Raw genomic sequence first — 18,650 nt, forward strand, 5'->3', positions numbered from 1 at the left:
ATCTGAAAAGGGTTGACATTGTTTACAAACCAAAATACATAGCCATTGCACAAGGAGGTTGTTTATTGTCAAGCCTTTTCTGAATTCAGTGGATACAGCCACAGGGCAAACACTCATGTTGTGAGTTGGTGTATTTCAGACTGGCAAGGATTCTGCTACCATTTTGTTATGACTGTGAGTAGGTGTGTAGCAAAAGATCCATAAGTATCCCTGAATTCCTCTTGTCTTTGGATCTTTCTTCTGTCATCTAAATCCTACAGGACAGAGGGAGGGATAAGAGGGGGGAAAACCCCACACCAATTCAGTGCTGAAATTTCATGAAATATCACTCTCAGACACCTCCTGTTTACTTACTCCCCCGTCTGCAGAGTTTTAATGGAGGTATGTATTATTTGATATAAAAAGGGCATATTACAAAACATGAACATGCACACATGCATATGAGTATGTAGAGCAGGTATAATATCACCTTTCTGTTGAAGTACAGGAAGAAAAGGATGTTTTAAGGGCATCTCTCCTTTCACTGTTTTGTTTTTTTTCTTCTAATATGAGAAGTGGAAAAGTAAAAATAATTTTTGCTCACAGGTTCTGGGCCTCAGTAATAAGGTTCCAAATATTTTCACTGCTCCTTTATGCAGAATCCTGTATCTTCCAAATTTGCCTATAAAGAGTCCACTGATGCTGTTTGAGATCAAGTGGTAGTATCCTTGAAAGTGATGACCTTTCCTTGTCCTCTCAAGGGATAAGCATGCTCTCTCTCTTCTTAGGATTAAACATAAATATTTTCATTTTCAGCTGATGAACTGGAGAGTTGAATGCCTGTATATCAGTATCACATATAATTTAGGACAGCAGTGCTAGATCTCAAGCCACACAGAGTTGAGTTCTGGGTGGTTCTGAAACGGATTTCAAGTAATACGCTTTAAAATTAAAAAAGGTGTAGTTTAGATTAAGCACACATGCAAAATGAGTGCACTGCCACAATGACCAGTTTAATTTTAAATACTGTGTTTTTTATAATCTGTTGTTTTCATCAGTTTATTGATGAAATTGATATATGAACCAGAAAGTGAAAAAGTCACAAAAATGATATGTCTTAATTGTATCTCTTCCAGACTACATAAACATATCAAGTTGTTTATATTTATATCCTTACTGCTTTGAAATAAACAAGAAAAAGCCTGTTTTTGCAATTCTAATCAAGCACAGCTGCTTTTCTGCTCTTCAATCATATCAGTGGTCAATAAGGAGCTTCAGGAATTGCCACTATAAATGTACAGCATCACTACAGTTCCTCGGGGCAAAAACCATTCTCTACAGGTGGTGTTCCTTTTCTGTGGACCCCTACACTTCTATGCATAACTATGTAAGTCTGAATATGAGCTGAAAATATAAGCTGCTATTTTTGCCAGCAGAAATCTAGACCATACAGTCAACAGTGTCTGAAGAATTTTCTAAAATAACCGGTACCAGAGGCCTGTAGGGGGTGAGAAAAATTGTTTTTTGAACTCCCCTGTGTGTATAGACTAAACCTCCACTAACCATAGCAGAAGACAGACAGCTTACACCCACGGATACACTGTATTTTCACATCTAAATCTAGGTGCCTACCATCTGAAACTAACACTCACCATAAGCATCCTATCAGCACGAAAACATAATATCCAAATATAGCCTTATAAAACTGTACAAAGATTTGAACAATTGAAGCTTAAATGACTGACACTACATCACGATGTGACTAAGAGCTGCAATTACATTTGAAATGTGATTGTTTCTCCAAGCCATTATAATTCAGGCATCATACAGCTGTAGGGGCTATTAAAGCTGCCCTTTGTGGTCAGAAATTAAAACCACTGATTTGAAGAATAGGTAGCACTGCTGAAAGTGCCTGCATAGAGTGAAGAGTGTTATATAAATCTCCATGCAAAACAGCCCTAAAAGCAGAGATGTCCCTCCCAGCATTTTCAGGAATGTCTGAAGATGATTTTCACTGCTCTCAAAGCATAGCTTCAAGAGAAAAACATCACTTTACTTTCCACAGAAAGCGTGCTTGCCAACCATAAAAATCAACTTCAATGTTTTATCAATGCTAGAGAGTCATCAAAGAGACTCTCTTCAGAGTCTGCCTTTAATTTTTATCTTAGGGTTTTGCTGAGATCTACGAACTGCAAGCAAATCTTATATATGAATTTCCAAAAGCAACTTTTTTAAACATAATATCTTAGTGAACTATGTTTTCATGACACTATTAAAGTAGTTGATATACTCTGACAGAATTACCACCATGGCTACTGCAAAATACCGAGACAGGATCCACTTCAGACAATGAATTTGCAAAAGATAACTAATATTTTTCAAGAATACTAAGTATAATGGAATGTGGCTAGTAAGCGTGCTACATCTACTGATTTTAAAAGTTTAGGAAATTTCCTAGGTTGTAAAGAATGATTTTTAAAGTGTTTCTGCAGACAGGAACTATAAAAGCTGTGCAAGGGAATGGTACACCACCTGTGCTACACAATTTTTCCCATTCTAAAGCATGGGTCCCACATGGATAACACAGGACAAAATTAAAGCCTACTAAGGCACAATTACTTGAATTAGCTAGAGCAGAGTTAGGTCCAAATTGTCTCACCATTATTAACTGTCTCTATAACACTGTGAAATGTATATTAGGTTATTGTGTAAAACATACTAAAGCAAAGGCCATAAGAGAAAAACAAAGCATGAAGGAGAAACTCAATGCAGGACTGAAAGAAATTCTGTACTAGAAAAGTGCCAAAGCCATGTGAATTCTGACACTGTGTCTTTAAATTTGCAAGGTGTCAGTTTTTCCACCCTTGAGGCAGAGAAAGTAATTTGCCTCTGCTATGCACAAAGAATAGCCAAGCAAGATGCAAGTGTGGAGCTGCCAACAGGTGGCAAATTAACAACCTGACTTCCTCTGTGCTATTTTCTTCTTTTAGATAAGCTGCATATATTGCTTACCACTGCAACTGCAGTCAGTATAAAAGAGGAAATATCTAAGCATTGTTTAAAAAGACAAAATAGAGAAAATCTTTGGAAATATCTTCCTAGAAGAAGAAGAAGATGATGATGATATAAAAACTGATGTCCTCTATCCTTTCTTGTTTTGGCCTACCCCCAGATATTATCCTCATGAAGTCTACAGACATTTTTTTAAAGTCTGAAATCAATCACTTCAGGAAAATTATGTTCTCAAATTAAAAAGAAAATCTAACAGAAGATAATTAAATGAACAACAATCAAAATTATCTGTGGAAGAAGCAAACAGCAGCACTTTTGTAAAAAAGAGAAATTTTATAACTCAAATAACTTCATTCAAGAAAAAAAAAAAAAAAATTATCTACTTTATCCTGAGTGAATAAAAATTTTGTTTAAAGCCACCTAATATTCTATGCCTTAGACAGCTTTTTTTTTTTTTCAAAATTTATGCAAAATTCAACCTGGGAAGATAAAGTTCTATTATTACAATGTTTGATCAAATCTGCTGACCAAAGGTTTTCTGGGTCTCAAAAGAAAATGCCATTAACTACCCAAAACCAGTGAGTTAGAGGTTCAGAGTCTACACTGATCTTACAAAAAGCTTCTGATCTACCAACATGGCACACTACTACCATTGAAACAAAATGCTGAAATAGAAGTGTGTTATATACCAAACATTTTTTCTGTTAAATGAAGTTATCCTCAGTAGCTCTGGAGAAGGAAATATTAATAACTAAGGAAAGGAAAAAGGAAAATTGGTGTAAGAACTTTTTTCTTAGCTGTATAAATCAATAGCCTTTACTGGTACTTGTAGTTTTTGCTACCAGTGCAACTAAGAATTTTCTAACATACAAAACTGCAAACATTATTTACTTTTTTAAAATTACTCTTCAGTTTATATCCACACAGATGATTGTAAAGATGACTGCTCACACTGGTATATTTTACTTCAGATGCCTTGCATTCATACAATTCAAATCATCACAAAATTATTTTTTCTTGCTTAAAGAGTTTTTAAAATACATACTTTTCATTGTCACATTCTACTACAATTACTGTAGTATAATGCAGAAAATAAAATATTTACCTCTAGATTAAAAATATTTTTAATTGTGGAAGTGATTCTAGTTTAAAAAAAGTCAGCACTGCAAGAGCATAACAGCTTTCTTCTCAGGACTTACAAGATTGCTGTTGCCTGGAATCGTTCATTTCTGTCAGGTTGCTCAGAAAAGACCTTTCTTTAACTTCTGCAGTTCAGAAATGGTTGTTTGATGATAACAAAAGGCTAAGTGGATTTTTCCCAGTAGGAACTGCTCAGCAGCATAAATGGTGCCTTTCTTTTGGGTATGAAAACAGTTTTTGACCTAAGTTTGCTTTCCTAATTTTGTTCCTGATGCTCTTTACAACATTAGGAACACTTGCTTCCTATTTTTCTTTTGTATCACAAAAGGCACTTTTTTCTCCTTTTTTGGTATTTGCATGTAACAGCATTAAGCACAAAGCATTCTCCTATCTGAGGAAATATTTCCATCTTCTGAAAACTTAATAATTCTCTATTTTTTTAAGTGTTTATGTGCATGAACACATACATTCACACACACATATCTGTAAAATATTTCTGCCCTCTTCACCACTTTATCTATTTATTGGTTGCAATTATTGTGTATGAACTATTTAAAAATGACTCATAAAAAAGAGAAATAACTTCTGCAGCAGTATCGTGTGACTGTGATAATGTACCTGGGAAGTAATAACATAGCAGTCCTTAGGAGCGGGAAACAAATGATAAAGAAAAAAAAAGAAAATTAAACTACACAGAACATAAGGCTGTGGGGCCACTCTTATGGAAAATGAATAATTTTAGAATAAAATGAGATCATCACTATAATTTCTGTTATAAGGAGAACAGAATTTGATGGCAGGTCTAATCTTCTAAAAATATTGACCCCTTTATTATATTCCTGTTTGGGAAGAAGTTCTGGGTTTTGAAAACTTCAGGTTTCTAAGTTCTTGCAGATTTGCACATTGAACATCTCATCTGTACTTCTCAAATTAGAAGAAAAAAATGTCTATCCAATAACAGATAATCTTTGAAATTTATAGCATACGTGGGATGAAAGAGGAAAATTAATATACAGACAGATATAACTCGCTTTCATTAAAATCATTATTATTATTACTATTATTATTGTGTGGATTAAGGAATACATTTTTATGATAAAAATAAAAGCCAGCACAGATCTAGTCCATCAGAAGTCATACCATCAGAAGTCATAAGTCATCTGTCAGAAGCCATAAGTTTACTTAATAATACTGATAAAAATAAATACAGGTCTTGACAGATCAATTCAGAAAGGAACTTAATATTCAATTGTAAGTTGTATGAAACCAACATTTTTAGATCTGTGGGAGCAGACAATCTTAGTAATGATAAAATTTCTGATTAGATCCTAAAATGTACTGAAATAGAATAGAAAAGGATATCTCAAGGGCTAGGGGCAAAAGAACAAATTCCCAAAAGAGACCTGCAGTCCCACACAAAGGGAAAAACAAGTGCTGAATATCACCTGAGAGACCTGAGTGAAAGAGATCTTATAGTAATTATTTCAAGATTTCAGAGACTGATAGTCACAGATTTTTTCTGAAGATTTTATTCTTTTTTTGATATTTCTTTTTATATACTTCATATAAGTGAATATTGTTTCTCTATTTCCATTCTCAGCGAGGGAGCTCAGTGTAGAGAGGATTAAATTGGATGTCAGAGACTCCACAGTCAATGATGGTCAAAAATACTAAAATGACTGTTTTTTTCTCTCTTTCTTTTACTCTCTCAGCACATACTGACCATTATTTCGAAAAATAAGGATATCAAGGACTTCAAGACAGCCATGCAAGACAGAAGGGAAGAAATATTTCAGCAAGGGCTTGAAGGAATCCTGACAAGTGCTATGTTCCTAGAATAAAGAGATCTTCTCAAATTAAGCTTTGTGCTCTGAGATTGAATAGGAAAAAATCCATTACTAGACAATAAGCAACAGAGATAGAAAATAATATTATAAAATAGATAGCTTTGTGCATTAGTAAGATTTCAAATTCTGAGTTTATCCTACATCATATTTAATAAGATTGGCTCTGGATTAAAAAATGAACACCACAAAGTTAATGCTGCTGAGCCAAAGTAAATGACATTTAAAGTGTCATCAACAAAATCCTCACTCTTATCAGGATAGTTTTCACTTGGGTGAAAAAACCACAAGTGATATAATCTTTCAAGCATTTATTTGTGGGAAAGAATATGCAAGTTGTCTTCTGTAACTCGGCTGGATAAATCAAATAAGTAAATCAAGCACTTCTTCCAGGAAGAGCTGACTTCTTTTAACATGCTGCACACAAAGCCCAGGACTTCCCACATTTAGTGCACATTGCACAGGGTAGGGATAAATCCTGAATTTTTAGGGTGCTAGTGATGCAGGAGTCTATGAATTGTGTGAGGTCTCTCTTGTGGAGCACTTGCAAGATGTGTATTACAACACACTTTCTAATGATTGCAAATTGTTGTCCAATGCTGACAAGAAATAATCCAAGAAATTTTAGGGCAAAGGGAAGTACCTTAATTTCTACATTTTTAGAATCCAGGAATATATGAAACTGTTCGTGTTATATCATAAAGGAACCCACACAGCAAAAACCTACTTTTAGTGTTGGCAGCAAATGCATTTTTCTGTCTCATACTTTCTAGGGAAGGAGAGCTAGCAATTTAATAATTTAAAAAAAAATAATAAATCATTTTTAAAGCAATAAAAGTCAAAGAAATGGCTATCTATAGAGACATAGTGAACAAAAGACATTCTAAAGATGCTCCTAAATGTCAGTACAAGGTAGGATAGGATTAAGAAAATCTGGTACTTCAGAAAATGTGGTAACATCAAGGTGGGTAGATGTAATATGGACTGAACAGTCAAATTTATATATGTCAAAAGAAATAGTCAGCACTAGTACAGAATGAATAATGAGGTAGAGATAAGGACTACAAAAGTGATAAATTACATACATCAAAACAGTCTCAATAGATCTTTTTCTTCATTTTAAACATGAAGTTCACATACTCTTATAGCTGGGGATATGTGAATATTCTTAAGAACAAATACTGAACTTTACCACAAATCCTTTCTCCCCTTTAGTTTCTACTGGTGACCCAAATTAAGAAAATATTAGACTGAACAACAACAAAAAAATTGTTTCAAAAAACCCCCAAACATGATAAAATATTATTTTGTGCATATAGAAGCATTAGAAATGACAGTTGAATTAAAAAGTAAGATTACCATGGGAAAAAAGATCAGGCACATCATGGCAAACTGTTGTGTTCTAATCTGTAGATTGTACGGGAGGTGGGGGTTGGTATGAGTGGCTCTGTTAAGATGGAACTTGGATGTTTTATTCACCATAAGACATTACACGCTGACAGCTGAGAACCCACAGAAGGAACATAGACAAAAAGAGTCTATTTGTGTAGATTTGAAAGTTCCCTTAAAGTCTTTGATTCATACGATTTAAACCCATTTTATATGGTTTGTAACACAACAAATAGGAAATCTTAAACACAGTTAACAAAACTCTATTCTAAATATTAAAAAATAGAACTGAACAAATGAAAATTTCCAATCACATTTTTACTAGCTCCTTGTCACACATCTATACTACAGCACTATTCCTGCTGCCATCCAGAAAACAATCTCCATCCAAGCCAGACTCAGAAAACTTTTTAAAAATAATTGTGCTCTGGTGGTTTACTATCAAACATACAAAAAACCAAAAAAGGCTAATTGCATCATTTTAATACTGACTCCTAGCTAATAAATTAATTTTTATAAATTGGGGCATTTTTTGAAAACCAATGAGTAATTAAGGCAGCACTGAGATAACTTCTAACCACTAGGTAGAACAAATCATGTGCCATAATTGCAGAGATTAGTTTCTTCTTATAGTTGATTATGTTTTTAAACATTACATTGTGTCATATGTTTCTAAATACTGGCACTGATAGATGCTGAATTTTTAAAAGCAGGTAGGTTCTAGAGACAGGTACAACATTTATTTTTAGCAATGGTTTGACCACCTAAGATGGAAGATGATATTTTTCCAAAGGTAAATATTCCTGTAATGACTTCTACACGTGCAAAAGAGAAAACACCTTACAGTGTGAAAAAATAAATAAATTACAATTCAGCAAAACCACCTTTTGTTGTATTACAGCTGACTAGACTTACTTAAGCCAGGTTCTAGGCATTTTCTGAGCTAATAGGGAAGGTCAAGTAGAGCACAGGGATTCTTTTTTCATTTTTTTTAACCGAATCTGTTGTTTTATAGTGCTACAAAGGCTGCTTGCAATCATGTGCTTCAGGTAACATTTGGAGGGAATTTTCATTTCTACATAGCCACACTGAAGTGGAAATGGTTTTTCATATAATCTTTTTTTCTGCTGACAGCTGGAATTTGTTGTTCAAGAACTTTGTGAAGTTTTACTCAAGGTACCTAAGAGGAAAAGATTTGGACCATAACATAAAAAATTGGTCAGGAAGTATTGTATTGTCAGCTGACATGGGAAAAAGCATGCAGAATAACTGATTCCACAAACAAGACAGTTTTCCAGACTGATTCCTCATATATGTGTGTGTGTGTCTATGTGTGCATACATCTATTTTGCAAGTTTAGAAAGTCACACTGAATAAAAAGATTTAAAAAGTTTTATATTGGCTACGTATAAATGTGCAATTAATTATTAGTTAAATTTCACAGCACTGAGGTGAAAATGAACTTTAAAATTTAAAATACTGTCTTCCTGAATTCCAAAAGGCCCTGGCTTCAACAATGTTATGAACACCTCAGAACATCATTTCAGTGATGGCAAATCTTAACTGCATTTGTGGAATGACAGCAATTATTTTCATCTTCATGATCTCTGTAGGTGCTTTCCCACAGACACAGATGGGAATCCTTACTGCCTAATGCATTTTAAAGCCTGCAAACCCTGGTCCTTGTCAATTAGAATACAGGAGTGGACCTGAAAAAGGATACCTGTGTAAATCTGGACACTTGGCATATCTTGTATTTACCTAAAGGACTGAGAGTTTCTTAGTTTAAAGATATATAGTGACTATATTTATGGAATTTCTGGGTGGGAACATGTAAACAGAGGAGGCCTGAAGTAGAGAATATGGTTTCAACATACTAAAGAGGACCTGCACATTTCTAAAAAGGCACTTACTTCAATAGCTGTTGCTGTTGCCAATGGTGGTAGTTGGACAAAGTAAGTTTCAATGCTTTAAAACTGTTTGAGCTGAATCTCTCAATCTGTCATTCTTTATATTCCCTCTGGAACAAAGACGCTCTAAAATCCACTATTTAAAGCCAATAAAAAAGGTGCAGCAAAAGACTTTTTGCTGTCTTCTCTCTTTCCCAAAACCCCCTATTTTTCAAAAGCAACATATTTACGGGCCAGAAGTGTCCTTCTTTTGGGGGGCAAATACACAGAGAGGGGAAAGATTGACAAGGTTTCCATTTAGGATTAGTCTCTCACTAAAACACAAAGTGGGAGGCTGAAGAGTGAACCCCTAACCCTCCTTTGTGTGCTGGGCCACCATGTAGGATTCACTGACAGATTCCACAATCATTTTTAGAAATTGCAGAGTACTTTCTAGATCTTTTACAGATCTAGATATAGATCCCTGGTGCTACTGAGCTGTCTCAGATTCCTCAAGCTTTCAAGCTGCTCCCCTATTTTCCCCGCATCATTATAGGTTTATTGCTTGATGACTAAGAACTATCTCAAAACTTCTGCTCCCCTTACGTGCATTGTTAACAGAATTTGCAAAATATTAGATTGTCCTTTATCTTCACACTAAATCATACTGTCCATGTGAGAAATTCAACCCCTAAATTAATTTTATCTCTTTTGTTAATGTTTCATCTACAGTTGACTCAGCATTTACCACTGCCATTATTTCCCTCAGAAACTACTGAATAGAAAGCTTTCTCTGATTATGTAGGATTTTTGCAGCAAAAATAATATCTTCTGTTTGATTATTTGCATAGAAACACTGAAAATGCTCTCACACTCTGTCAGCTACTTCACACCTCTGTAGGTGCTTAAACTCTGGAATGATGAAAATGTGAATTTACCAAATCACCGCCTCACATGGGTTTCAATTAAGAAGGAATGCACTGGCAGCACATTCCAATTAACTCTTGAAGAAAAGCTTAGTTTTTGGATTGTTTTGTGCAAATGAATAAGTGTAATTTTAGAAAGACTGCTTCCCCTATTACTGTACACAACAGAGGCATAAAAGAGAGAAAAACTCAAACAGAATATATTAACTCTATTCATATCCTGAGCCATCTCACCAGTGAGTTGATTGCTCATTCTTCCACTTGTTAGGTCAGGTAACTGTATGACATTTAAAACACTGCTAAAAGATTAAAACATCTAAAAAGTTAGAGTTATTCCATTACAGTGAGATCATTTAATACCACTTTTGAAACACTTTACAGAGTGTAGGGAAAGACCTTAATTTATTCCAATTATCTTTTGTTCACTTCGATTTATGAACACTGGAGCTCAAATAATCAGCCCTTTTGCTCCTTCAGCTTCCAAGAATATATTTTCATGAGTATTGTACAAGTCATCTTTCTGCAACCATCCCACATACTAATTGGAAAAGTCTATTTTTATGATAAGGAGAGGTATTAGACAATTAAGGACAAGATCATTGGTTGTACTGAATTGCTTTGGAACAGAAATAGCTCCCTGAATAAAATTTTCTTCTTAGTAAATGTATAAGGACAAATACTGAAAACATATACCCAATTCTTAAAAGGTGCATCTACAAAAGGAAAAAGCTTCAGAAGTAACCAAGGATAAACACCTTGGCATTCATACTGTTTATTACAGAGTAATAGATCTCATCCTACCTACTTTTGTGGCCCTGGTGTTTGGTAATTTTTCAACAGAAGTGGGGGAGGGGGAGACTTTTTTCACGCTGTGTGCACTGAAAATATGGGCAGGAAACTGTGCATGAAAAACAATGCTTTACATTCATTCATTCTCTTTGTATAATTCAAAGTATATTGACAGTGAGTGCACTGCCAATGACAACAGCAGGACGGGCTATTTTTCAAGATAGGTGAGATGAATATTTAATTTCTTCCCTTTGAAATCTTTAGATTTCCAACAGCAAGACCAAGCAAACTTCTTTCAGAGTTCTTTTAACAATAATTATCACTGTTTTGTGTCATAGTCTCTTTTTTCTAAGATTAAGACTAAGATCTGTTGTGCATTACACTACAACTAGCTGGCACAAGCAACTCATGAAAACTCATGGGAAACTGACTTCCTCTAAACTCTGACCTTGCTTAGTGAGAAAAAGAAGGAAATTTATTTCCATCATGAAGGAATGCTCAAAGTCATGAGGCAATTCCTTCCTTAGAGTCAGCAGGTGAAATAGTCATGTGAAAAAAAAAAACAGACAGGAAATTCTAGAATTAAGTCACCTATATTTTTAAAGCATTATCATGGGATGGCAACCAGGTCTATCTGCAGCTGAGACTCTCTGTACAACCATGGATTTGCTATCTGGAAACATCAGTGGGGCTGCTCTACACATTATTAGGGAGATAATTAGTGTTATTTTCACTATAACTAAGAGATACTTTCTTTTCTTTACAAATACACACATACACACAGACACATACATATATTTATAAATGCAGGTACAAAAAGATTACAGACAAAACATCGTTTGATTCCTGATGGTGTTTGAGTGGAAGGCAACAGTATTACTGGAACATAAAAGAGAGGGAGACACCTTCCTAACATTCCAAAACTATCTGGTGGTGCTGAACCTACCACATTTTTCTCCCCAAAATGATAAATTTTCTTGTCCTCTTCTGTACACATATCAACTAGCCACCAATTATAAAAGAAAGTTTAAAGATAATAAATTCATCTATTTTCCCTCCATTTCTTTTGGCTCATGCCTACTTAGCTTGGTTAGCTGGTGCTTTGATGGTGCATCACAGTTGTTCAGAGCATGAATGTTACACCTGCTTGTTATCAAACCAAAAGGTTATTTGCCCTGACTCCTGCTGTGTGATAAGTGCAACCAAACATTAACTCAGTCAGTGGTAGGAAAAAGATGAGAAAACATTTTTTTTTCCTTGGAATGAATTACTGTTTACCTGAGACCAAAATTTATAGTATCTCTTCAAATGTCTGATGTGGAGGAAGTGTGTGCGAAATTATCTGCTGCCCAAAAGAGCATTAAAATGTGTGGAATTTTCTTTTCCAATAGTGGGCAGTCCATTTGGATTTTCATATATAGAAATAACTAACCTAGGTAAATCAAAAGTATAGTTCCATCACTTATTAAGTAAAATTATTTCACAACAAGTTTTAAGCACATACATACTACCAGCAATTACCATTTTAGCTATTATTAAAAAGAAAAAAAAAATCATTCACTGTAGCTTTAAATTATTTGCCTTTACTTCTGTTCCTCTGTGTCAACAAGCCAACTTATTGGACAGAATATGCTGCAGATAGTAATATACTGCAGATGGTATCAGATGGTTTGTGCTAGAAACTTAATTCATTCTTTTAAGTGATATGTCTTTTTTTGCTTAGAATTGCCTTTATTCTGACTATGTGGTTCTGGAAGCTAATTTGGTAAGCCATGCATACTGTCTTCTGCTCCATCACTCAAAATTTTAGTTTACAGGTGACAAATGTACCTAGCTACAGAAAGCTCTCCTTTTTTGAAAGGGGCTGGTTTTGCATGGTGAAAGGGAACTGATTTCTGACAAAGAGTAAATAGGGCCCTTGGGCAATTAACCAGCCAGCCAACTTAGCCAGGGGGGTTATTTCCCTTGTAGCTGTTTTTCGCAATTCACAGTCATAAATTGCTCCCCTGGTTGGTATACACTCCCAAGAATAATAAACTCAAGCTTTATGTTTGTTGCCTAACATCCTTAAGAAACACATGCTGAGATTGAGCATTTGTTTTGTTGACTGGTGATATTAAATTTAATAGACTGGGTTTTTCTACATCACTATTAAGTTGATGAATACAGTTAATTTTAAATCTTTCCTGTCACATTGTTCACATAGTGCATTCCTATTTAAACAAAATAATCAAGGTACTTGCAGGCCAAACGTTTTATGGAAGACAAATTCTTCAACAACTGATTAACATAAATAGGTCTTGAAGAATACATTAAAAAAATCCCACTTTATTTGTCGACATAGTGGTTTTAACCTTTTCTTTTTTAGAAAAGACATTCTATAGAATTAATAGCATTTCCAGTAAGCTCATGATTTGGTAAAACCAAATTGATTTTGTTCATTAAATCCCCAAATCTATGGTTTTAGCAGTGGCAAAACTACTGCAGGCTTTTTGTCAGGTCACAAATTTTCTTTTGGCATTTTGGCAATCTTGGCAATTTTATCTGGCATGTGAATAAAAATAATAAAATAAAAATTACCAGGCCTGAATTGATGTACGTATTAATCGTGTATCTGCAGGCACTTATTTGATTTTATTCTTTCAGTGTTCTTTTTTATTCCTGTGGGTTTTCTTTTATTCTTTCATTCCCTCTTCTCCTCAGTTTCACATAGGACATGGGAAATGACTCAGCAGCTGAAGGTAACTGTGACTCAATGTGCAAAGCAGGAAGCGCCTACTTGACCTATTTGTGTAAAATATCAACTTAAAATAGTTTGAGTTGCACAAGCAGAGTCCAACACTAGCTTTGGACTGACCCTGTTTTTCTTTCTCAGCCCTGATTCCACTCCTTGTATGATGTTTATCCCTATCCATGTTTTTATTTTCCTGTTTACTTGAATATTAAAGTATCTATATGTCAGCTCTGTTTGGGAAGTACCTCTAGTACTTGCTAGTTCATGAAGCAGTAACTTTTGTTCTCACAACACATATGTTTCAAATACAGCAGAAATATTCAATGTTTTCCTAAGGCTGAATGTGAGGACTGCAGATTACTTCAGGGACACAAGAAGAATTTGTCTACTCAGTTCAAGAAATTAGGTAATAATGGTACTTAGAGTAAATTTATTATTTAGCTACATTAATTTATACGTTTCCTTTTAAATTGCATATGGCTGATTGCTAACTTAGTTATTAGTTAACAGTTTTGAAGGAAATTTAAAAAATTATCTTTCATCAACAGCATCTTTAGGAGAAGCCAAGTGTTTGATACAGAAGACTACATTCTGCACGGGCACACATAGAGCAAATGCTGAAATCAATTGTAAAATCACCCTAAATTGCATATTTTTACATTTAAAAGACTACCACTCACTACAATCAGAAATTATATCCTTGCTAATGGAGATGCCTATTTACACCTGTAATTTGAGATGTTTGCTTAACTGGAACGATGACAGTTAAGATCATCTAATGAAGGTATTTCTATGGCAACTTGAACTTGGAATATCAGAATAAACAATGGAGTTAATTGTTGGCAGAGCTGTTTTGAGATGAAATGGATCTGTGTCAGCTTGCAAAGAAACTTAGAAGTTCTAAACATACAGACTACCAATACACATTAATACAATACTCAGATTAAAAATCCTAGACTACAGACTCAATCCCTACAGGCAGAAATGTTGCAGAAAATAATATGAAAAGCAAATTATATATCACATTCTTACTAGTGTATTTTGAGGAAGAAAAATAGATTTTCCTCTGAGAGGTCTTGGGGAGAGCTCTGCTTTATGCCTGTGCTAAGTGTTGTCCTGTTTTCCTCACCCTCCTTTTCCATATGGCTTTTGAAGTCCAGCTGATCAAATTGTTCAGTTCTGTCACAGCCAGAACCTGTTCTTTGGATAAACACAGAGACAAACCTACATTCACTACATTCAGATAAACTTACCGTACGTGGGTAATGATGAGGGTTGTAGCTGGAATGAAAAAGTCATCCACTCTGTCAAACTGCTTTCCCACTGGCTGAGTGTGGATTGTGTGATGAGAGACACTCCCACTGGCTTGCGTTATCACCTGGATAAAGTGATGATCATTATAAACTAGAAGTATTGTTTCAAAATTAAATCTCAATCCAAATGAATGAATACAGTATTGCCTCTGTATTCCTTCTCTTCTATTGTCTTTGTTACCAAGAAAATGAATGCAAATGACAGGGAATAAAGCTGATCAACATTACAGATTTCAGAGAACTATTACATACCTGACCACTTAGTCTTCGTACTCCATCTTTTTTTATCACCCCTGAATCCATATTTATTCATTTGCATTAATAAGACCTTTAACAGTTCTTAGTTTAAACTAAGATTTTTGTTTATCTTTTTTTTTTTTATACTAGATCTTAGAGTGAGATTAAATTTTTTAAACTCTTCAGCCAGAGTGAAAAGATGAGATGCTATCCACAAATCCACTGGAACATATGGCTATGCATATTCCCAATTCTTGTCAGTCATGAGGTAATTCAACATAGAACAGACATATTTCAGAAGAACAAGCTGAACTGAGTTTATTTATCCCTTAAATTGTTATGAGCCAGTTTTATTCAAATCCCAAAATCTTGGACCTTCTCTGAAGCAAATGTTTATGGGTGAATAAAAAATAATTCCATATAATAGCCACTATGCTATTCACATATATGCATTTAAGAGTCGATTTTTTTAGAAAAGAAAAATATCTACTATCTATACTAAAAATGAGGGTGAGGATGATCAGTGACTTTAAAATATGGTAAGACTGACTCAATTATCAGTTCTGGAGAGGAGTGACAGCTAAACTTCCACAAATTACCTTGCATGCTCAAAGTTACTAAGAGCCTGTAGGTGCTAAAAAGGTGATTTCAAATGTTACTAATTTTACTTTTCAAATTTCTCTTATTCTTTTTCTTATATATAAGTATATATTAATATAAGTACATAATAAATGCATAAGGATTTCATTAACTTCTGAAGAAAAGGAAAACAAATTAAAATTAAAATGAATTTTTAAATTATGATATAAGGGTGAGCATCATAGTCTCAGGGGATTACTATAAATAAAAACCAGAAATTAATAAAAAAGTAGTAAGTACAGCTTCTTGAGATGTTTCTTTAGGGACTGTCCCTAGGCTTTTCGCTGCTCCAAGGTACAGGAAAAATAAAGATTTTTAATATCTTTCATATAAAAAAACCAGTAAGGACAGAGCTTGATACCTCCAGAGTGTCAATATGACCTTAATGAAAAGGAAACATGTCTGAAGTCTGGTTTATCCTCTTATTAGGGACAAAAATATCATGAACAGCAACAGTTTGCTCTCAAAAGATTGGCAGTATAGAACATGCTGCTGTTTTCAGCTGCATTCCTTATCCTTCTATCAATTTGCCATTGTCAGTTCTGACTAAGGGTGTTGAAAGTAGTCATTAACTTCTTTGGAGAAGTCAGTTGTCTGACTTGTTTTCTGGTTACCTAAAAGAATTTCTCTGCACCTGCGGGGGTCATGGTAATAACGCTTAAAGAAAAATATGCAACACATGGCAATTACACAAACTACACAAAGGTTCAACTTGTCTAGATTTCCTTACATATAATCGTGATCATCTCACCTGCAAAGTTGGTGAATTCTTTTCCATGTTTCCCCAGCTCAGCACCCAGACTTGATCATGTGATTTATCATAGTGTAGTTTCACTGGAACGGGATCTGTACTTACTGCCTGAAATATAATAAAAATAGAAACCCTTTCTGTCACATTTTCAAAGGAAACATTAGTATATATGCTTGAATGAAAATGATGAGTAGATATGCATTTCCAAATACTTTCAGACTGTATTTAAGAATTATGTTGACAATTGTTGAAACAGCCCTCTGATTAATTCAGTTACCGAATTGCTGAAAATGTGTTTTTTATTCATTATGTACTCTAACACTTGGCATCTAAACTACATTCTATTGAAGCTATTAAGAAGTTGAAAACAAAGGTTTTAAATCAAGTGAAAAACCACTTGTCTTCCTTCCCTGCCATCACTCTCACTTTACATATACTGGTTGAAAAACTACACCATTTACTAAAAAAAGGTTAAAAAGGGAAGAATATTCTCAAGCCACACACTGGAATTAATATGTTACTGCATACAACCAACATGATGTTGCTGCACCCAAAGCTTCCTACCTGTTAAAATGTGTATATTTTGTTGAAGTAGGAAGAATTGTTTTCATATGTTTTCCCAATTACAGTTGCTACTTTTCATAGACCTGTGATGAGAACCAAAGTGTTTTCCCTACAACTTTGAGCACTGTCTCTTGAGATCACAAACCTTTTAGACAGTTGAGCTCTAAACTTCCTTTGTTACAAGAACTGAAGGCTTCAGAGGTATGAAATGGGAGGACAGTGTATTTGATTAAGACGTGTTCTGTGCAAGCTGAACAATTGGAGGGATTACTTTTTTATTTTCATCATTAAAGAAGAAAAAATAGGCGGAAATTGTTTTTTAGTCTTACCATTATGGAACTGTAAAGCACAGCTTGTTTATCAGTGTGTCAAGGAGAGTACCAGCTGGCTAATTAAGTGAACCTAATTTAAACTAATGATGTAGATCCTCCAGATAATGCACTAATGGCTGGCTGAGACTGCTGATGATACTTAACTGTACTCCTGAGGTGTTGCAAGCGACCACTTAATCTAAGCAGAATTTGTTTTTCCTTTTGAAAATGGAAAATGAAGCCAGGTTGCTCACCGGCTCATTGAAAATCAGAAATTACCCCTGGAAAAAGGTCATTTGTGTTTGATAACTTTTTTTTGCTACATGTTAGAAAACAAGTTGTTTAAAATAATACTTGAACTGCTGTATAGCTAATTTGTCAAGGCATGTCAAATTTCCTTTTGGCTTCCCCAGACAAAGGTCTGACCCATACATGTTCTGCCAGAGGACTGCCAGCTGTGTGCAGAGTTGGGGTCATGGCACAGCCAGGAGGAGCAGAAGGAATTGCCTGCAGGGTCAGGCACAGGCAGTACAGCTCCCTAGAGGGAAGCCAGCAGCAAAAAGGAGTTAAGCATCGCAGAAGCAGACTTGCTCAGCTGTTTCCAGCTGACCAGGCTGATCTGCCAGCAGCACACTGAGGACTGAACAATGATGACTCCGTTTACTTCAGCCTCTAAGTCATCCCACTCAGTGGTATGCCGCTATGCAATACCGCACAATTCTTGCTTTCAAAAATTTACAAATGAAAGCAAATGCTCCTCTTGACTTTAGAAAGAGAATTATAAGCCAAAAAGTCTCTCTCTATATGTATCGCTAAAGATACAACATCCATGTTTTCAATACATTTCAATTTAGTCTGCTATAGAATCCTCTAAAGTACTTATTTTGATAAATACACCTGTCATAAAAATAAATCATCCTCAAATCTAGTTGTCACATATGTGCACACCTTTTACATTAACTTTCATAGTAGAAAGGAAAAACATGCATAATAGTACTTCAGAGAAAACACTGTAATAAGCAAAACCAAATAAACATCATTTTTACACAGAAAACAGCATAACTACATGACTTAAAGCCCTTTCAAATAAATTTTTAATCTTCTTTAGGGTTTTTGCATAGTGACAGAAGTTT

The 18,650-nt window shown here is 34.8% G+C and overlaps 1 protein-coding gene across 19 annotated transcripts in view; it reads right to left on the reverse strand.

The window, feature by feature from the left end:
- The window catches only part of FSTL5 (follistatin like 5), a 386,298-nt gene that overhangs the window by 13,097 nt on the left and 354,551 nt on the right, over nucleotides 1-18,650 (reverse strand). For all 19 annotated transcript variants that reach the window (XM_069013600.1, XM_069013606.1, XM_069013602.1 and 16 more), the window contains 2 exons: nucleotides 16,643-16,750; nucleotides 14,956-15,080 (listed from right to left, as the gene is read on the reverse strand). In XM_069013600.1, coding sequence (XP_068869701.1) covers nucleotides 14,956-15,080; nucleotides 16,643-16,750 — 233 coding nt within the window. The remainder of the gene's footprint in view (nucleotides 1-14,955; nucleotides 15,081-16,642; nucleotides 16,751-18,650) is intronic.

Source organism: Aphelocoma coerulescens, chromosome 4 (genome assembly GCF_041296385.1).
Source record: "Aphelocoma coerulescens isolate FSJ_1873_10779 chromosome 4, UR_Acoe_1.0, whole genome shotgun sequence".
In the NCBI taxonomy this organism is placed as follows: Eukaryota; Metazoa; Chordata; class Aves; order Passeriformes; family Corvidae; genus Aphelocoma; species Aphelocoma coerulescens.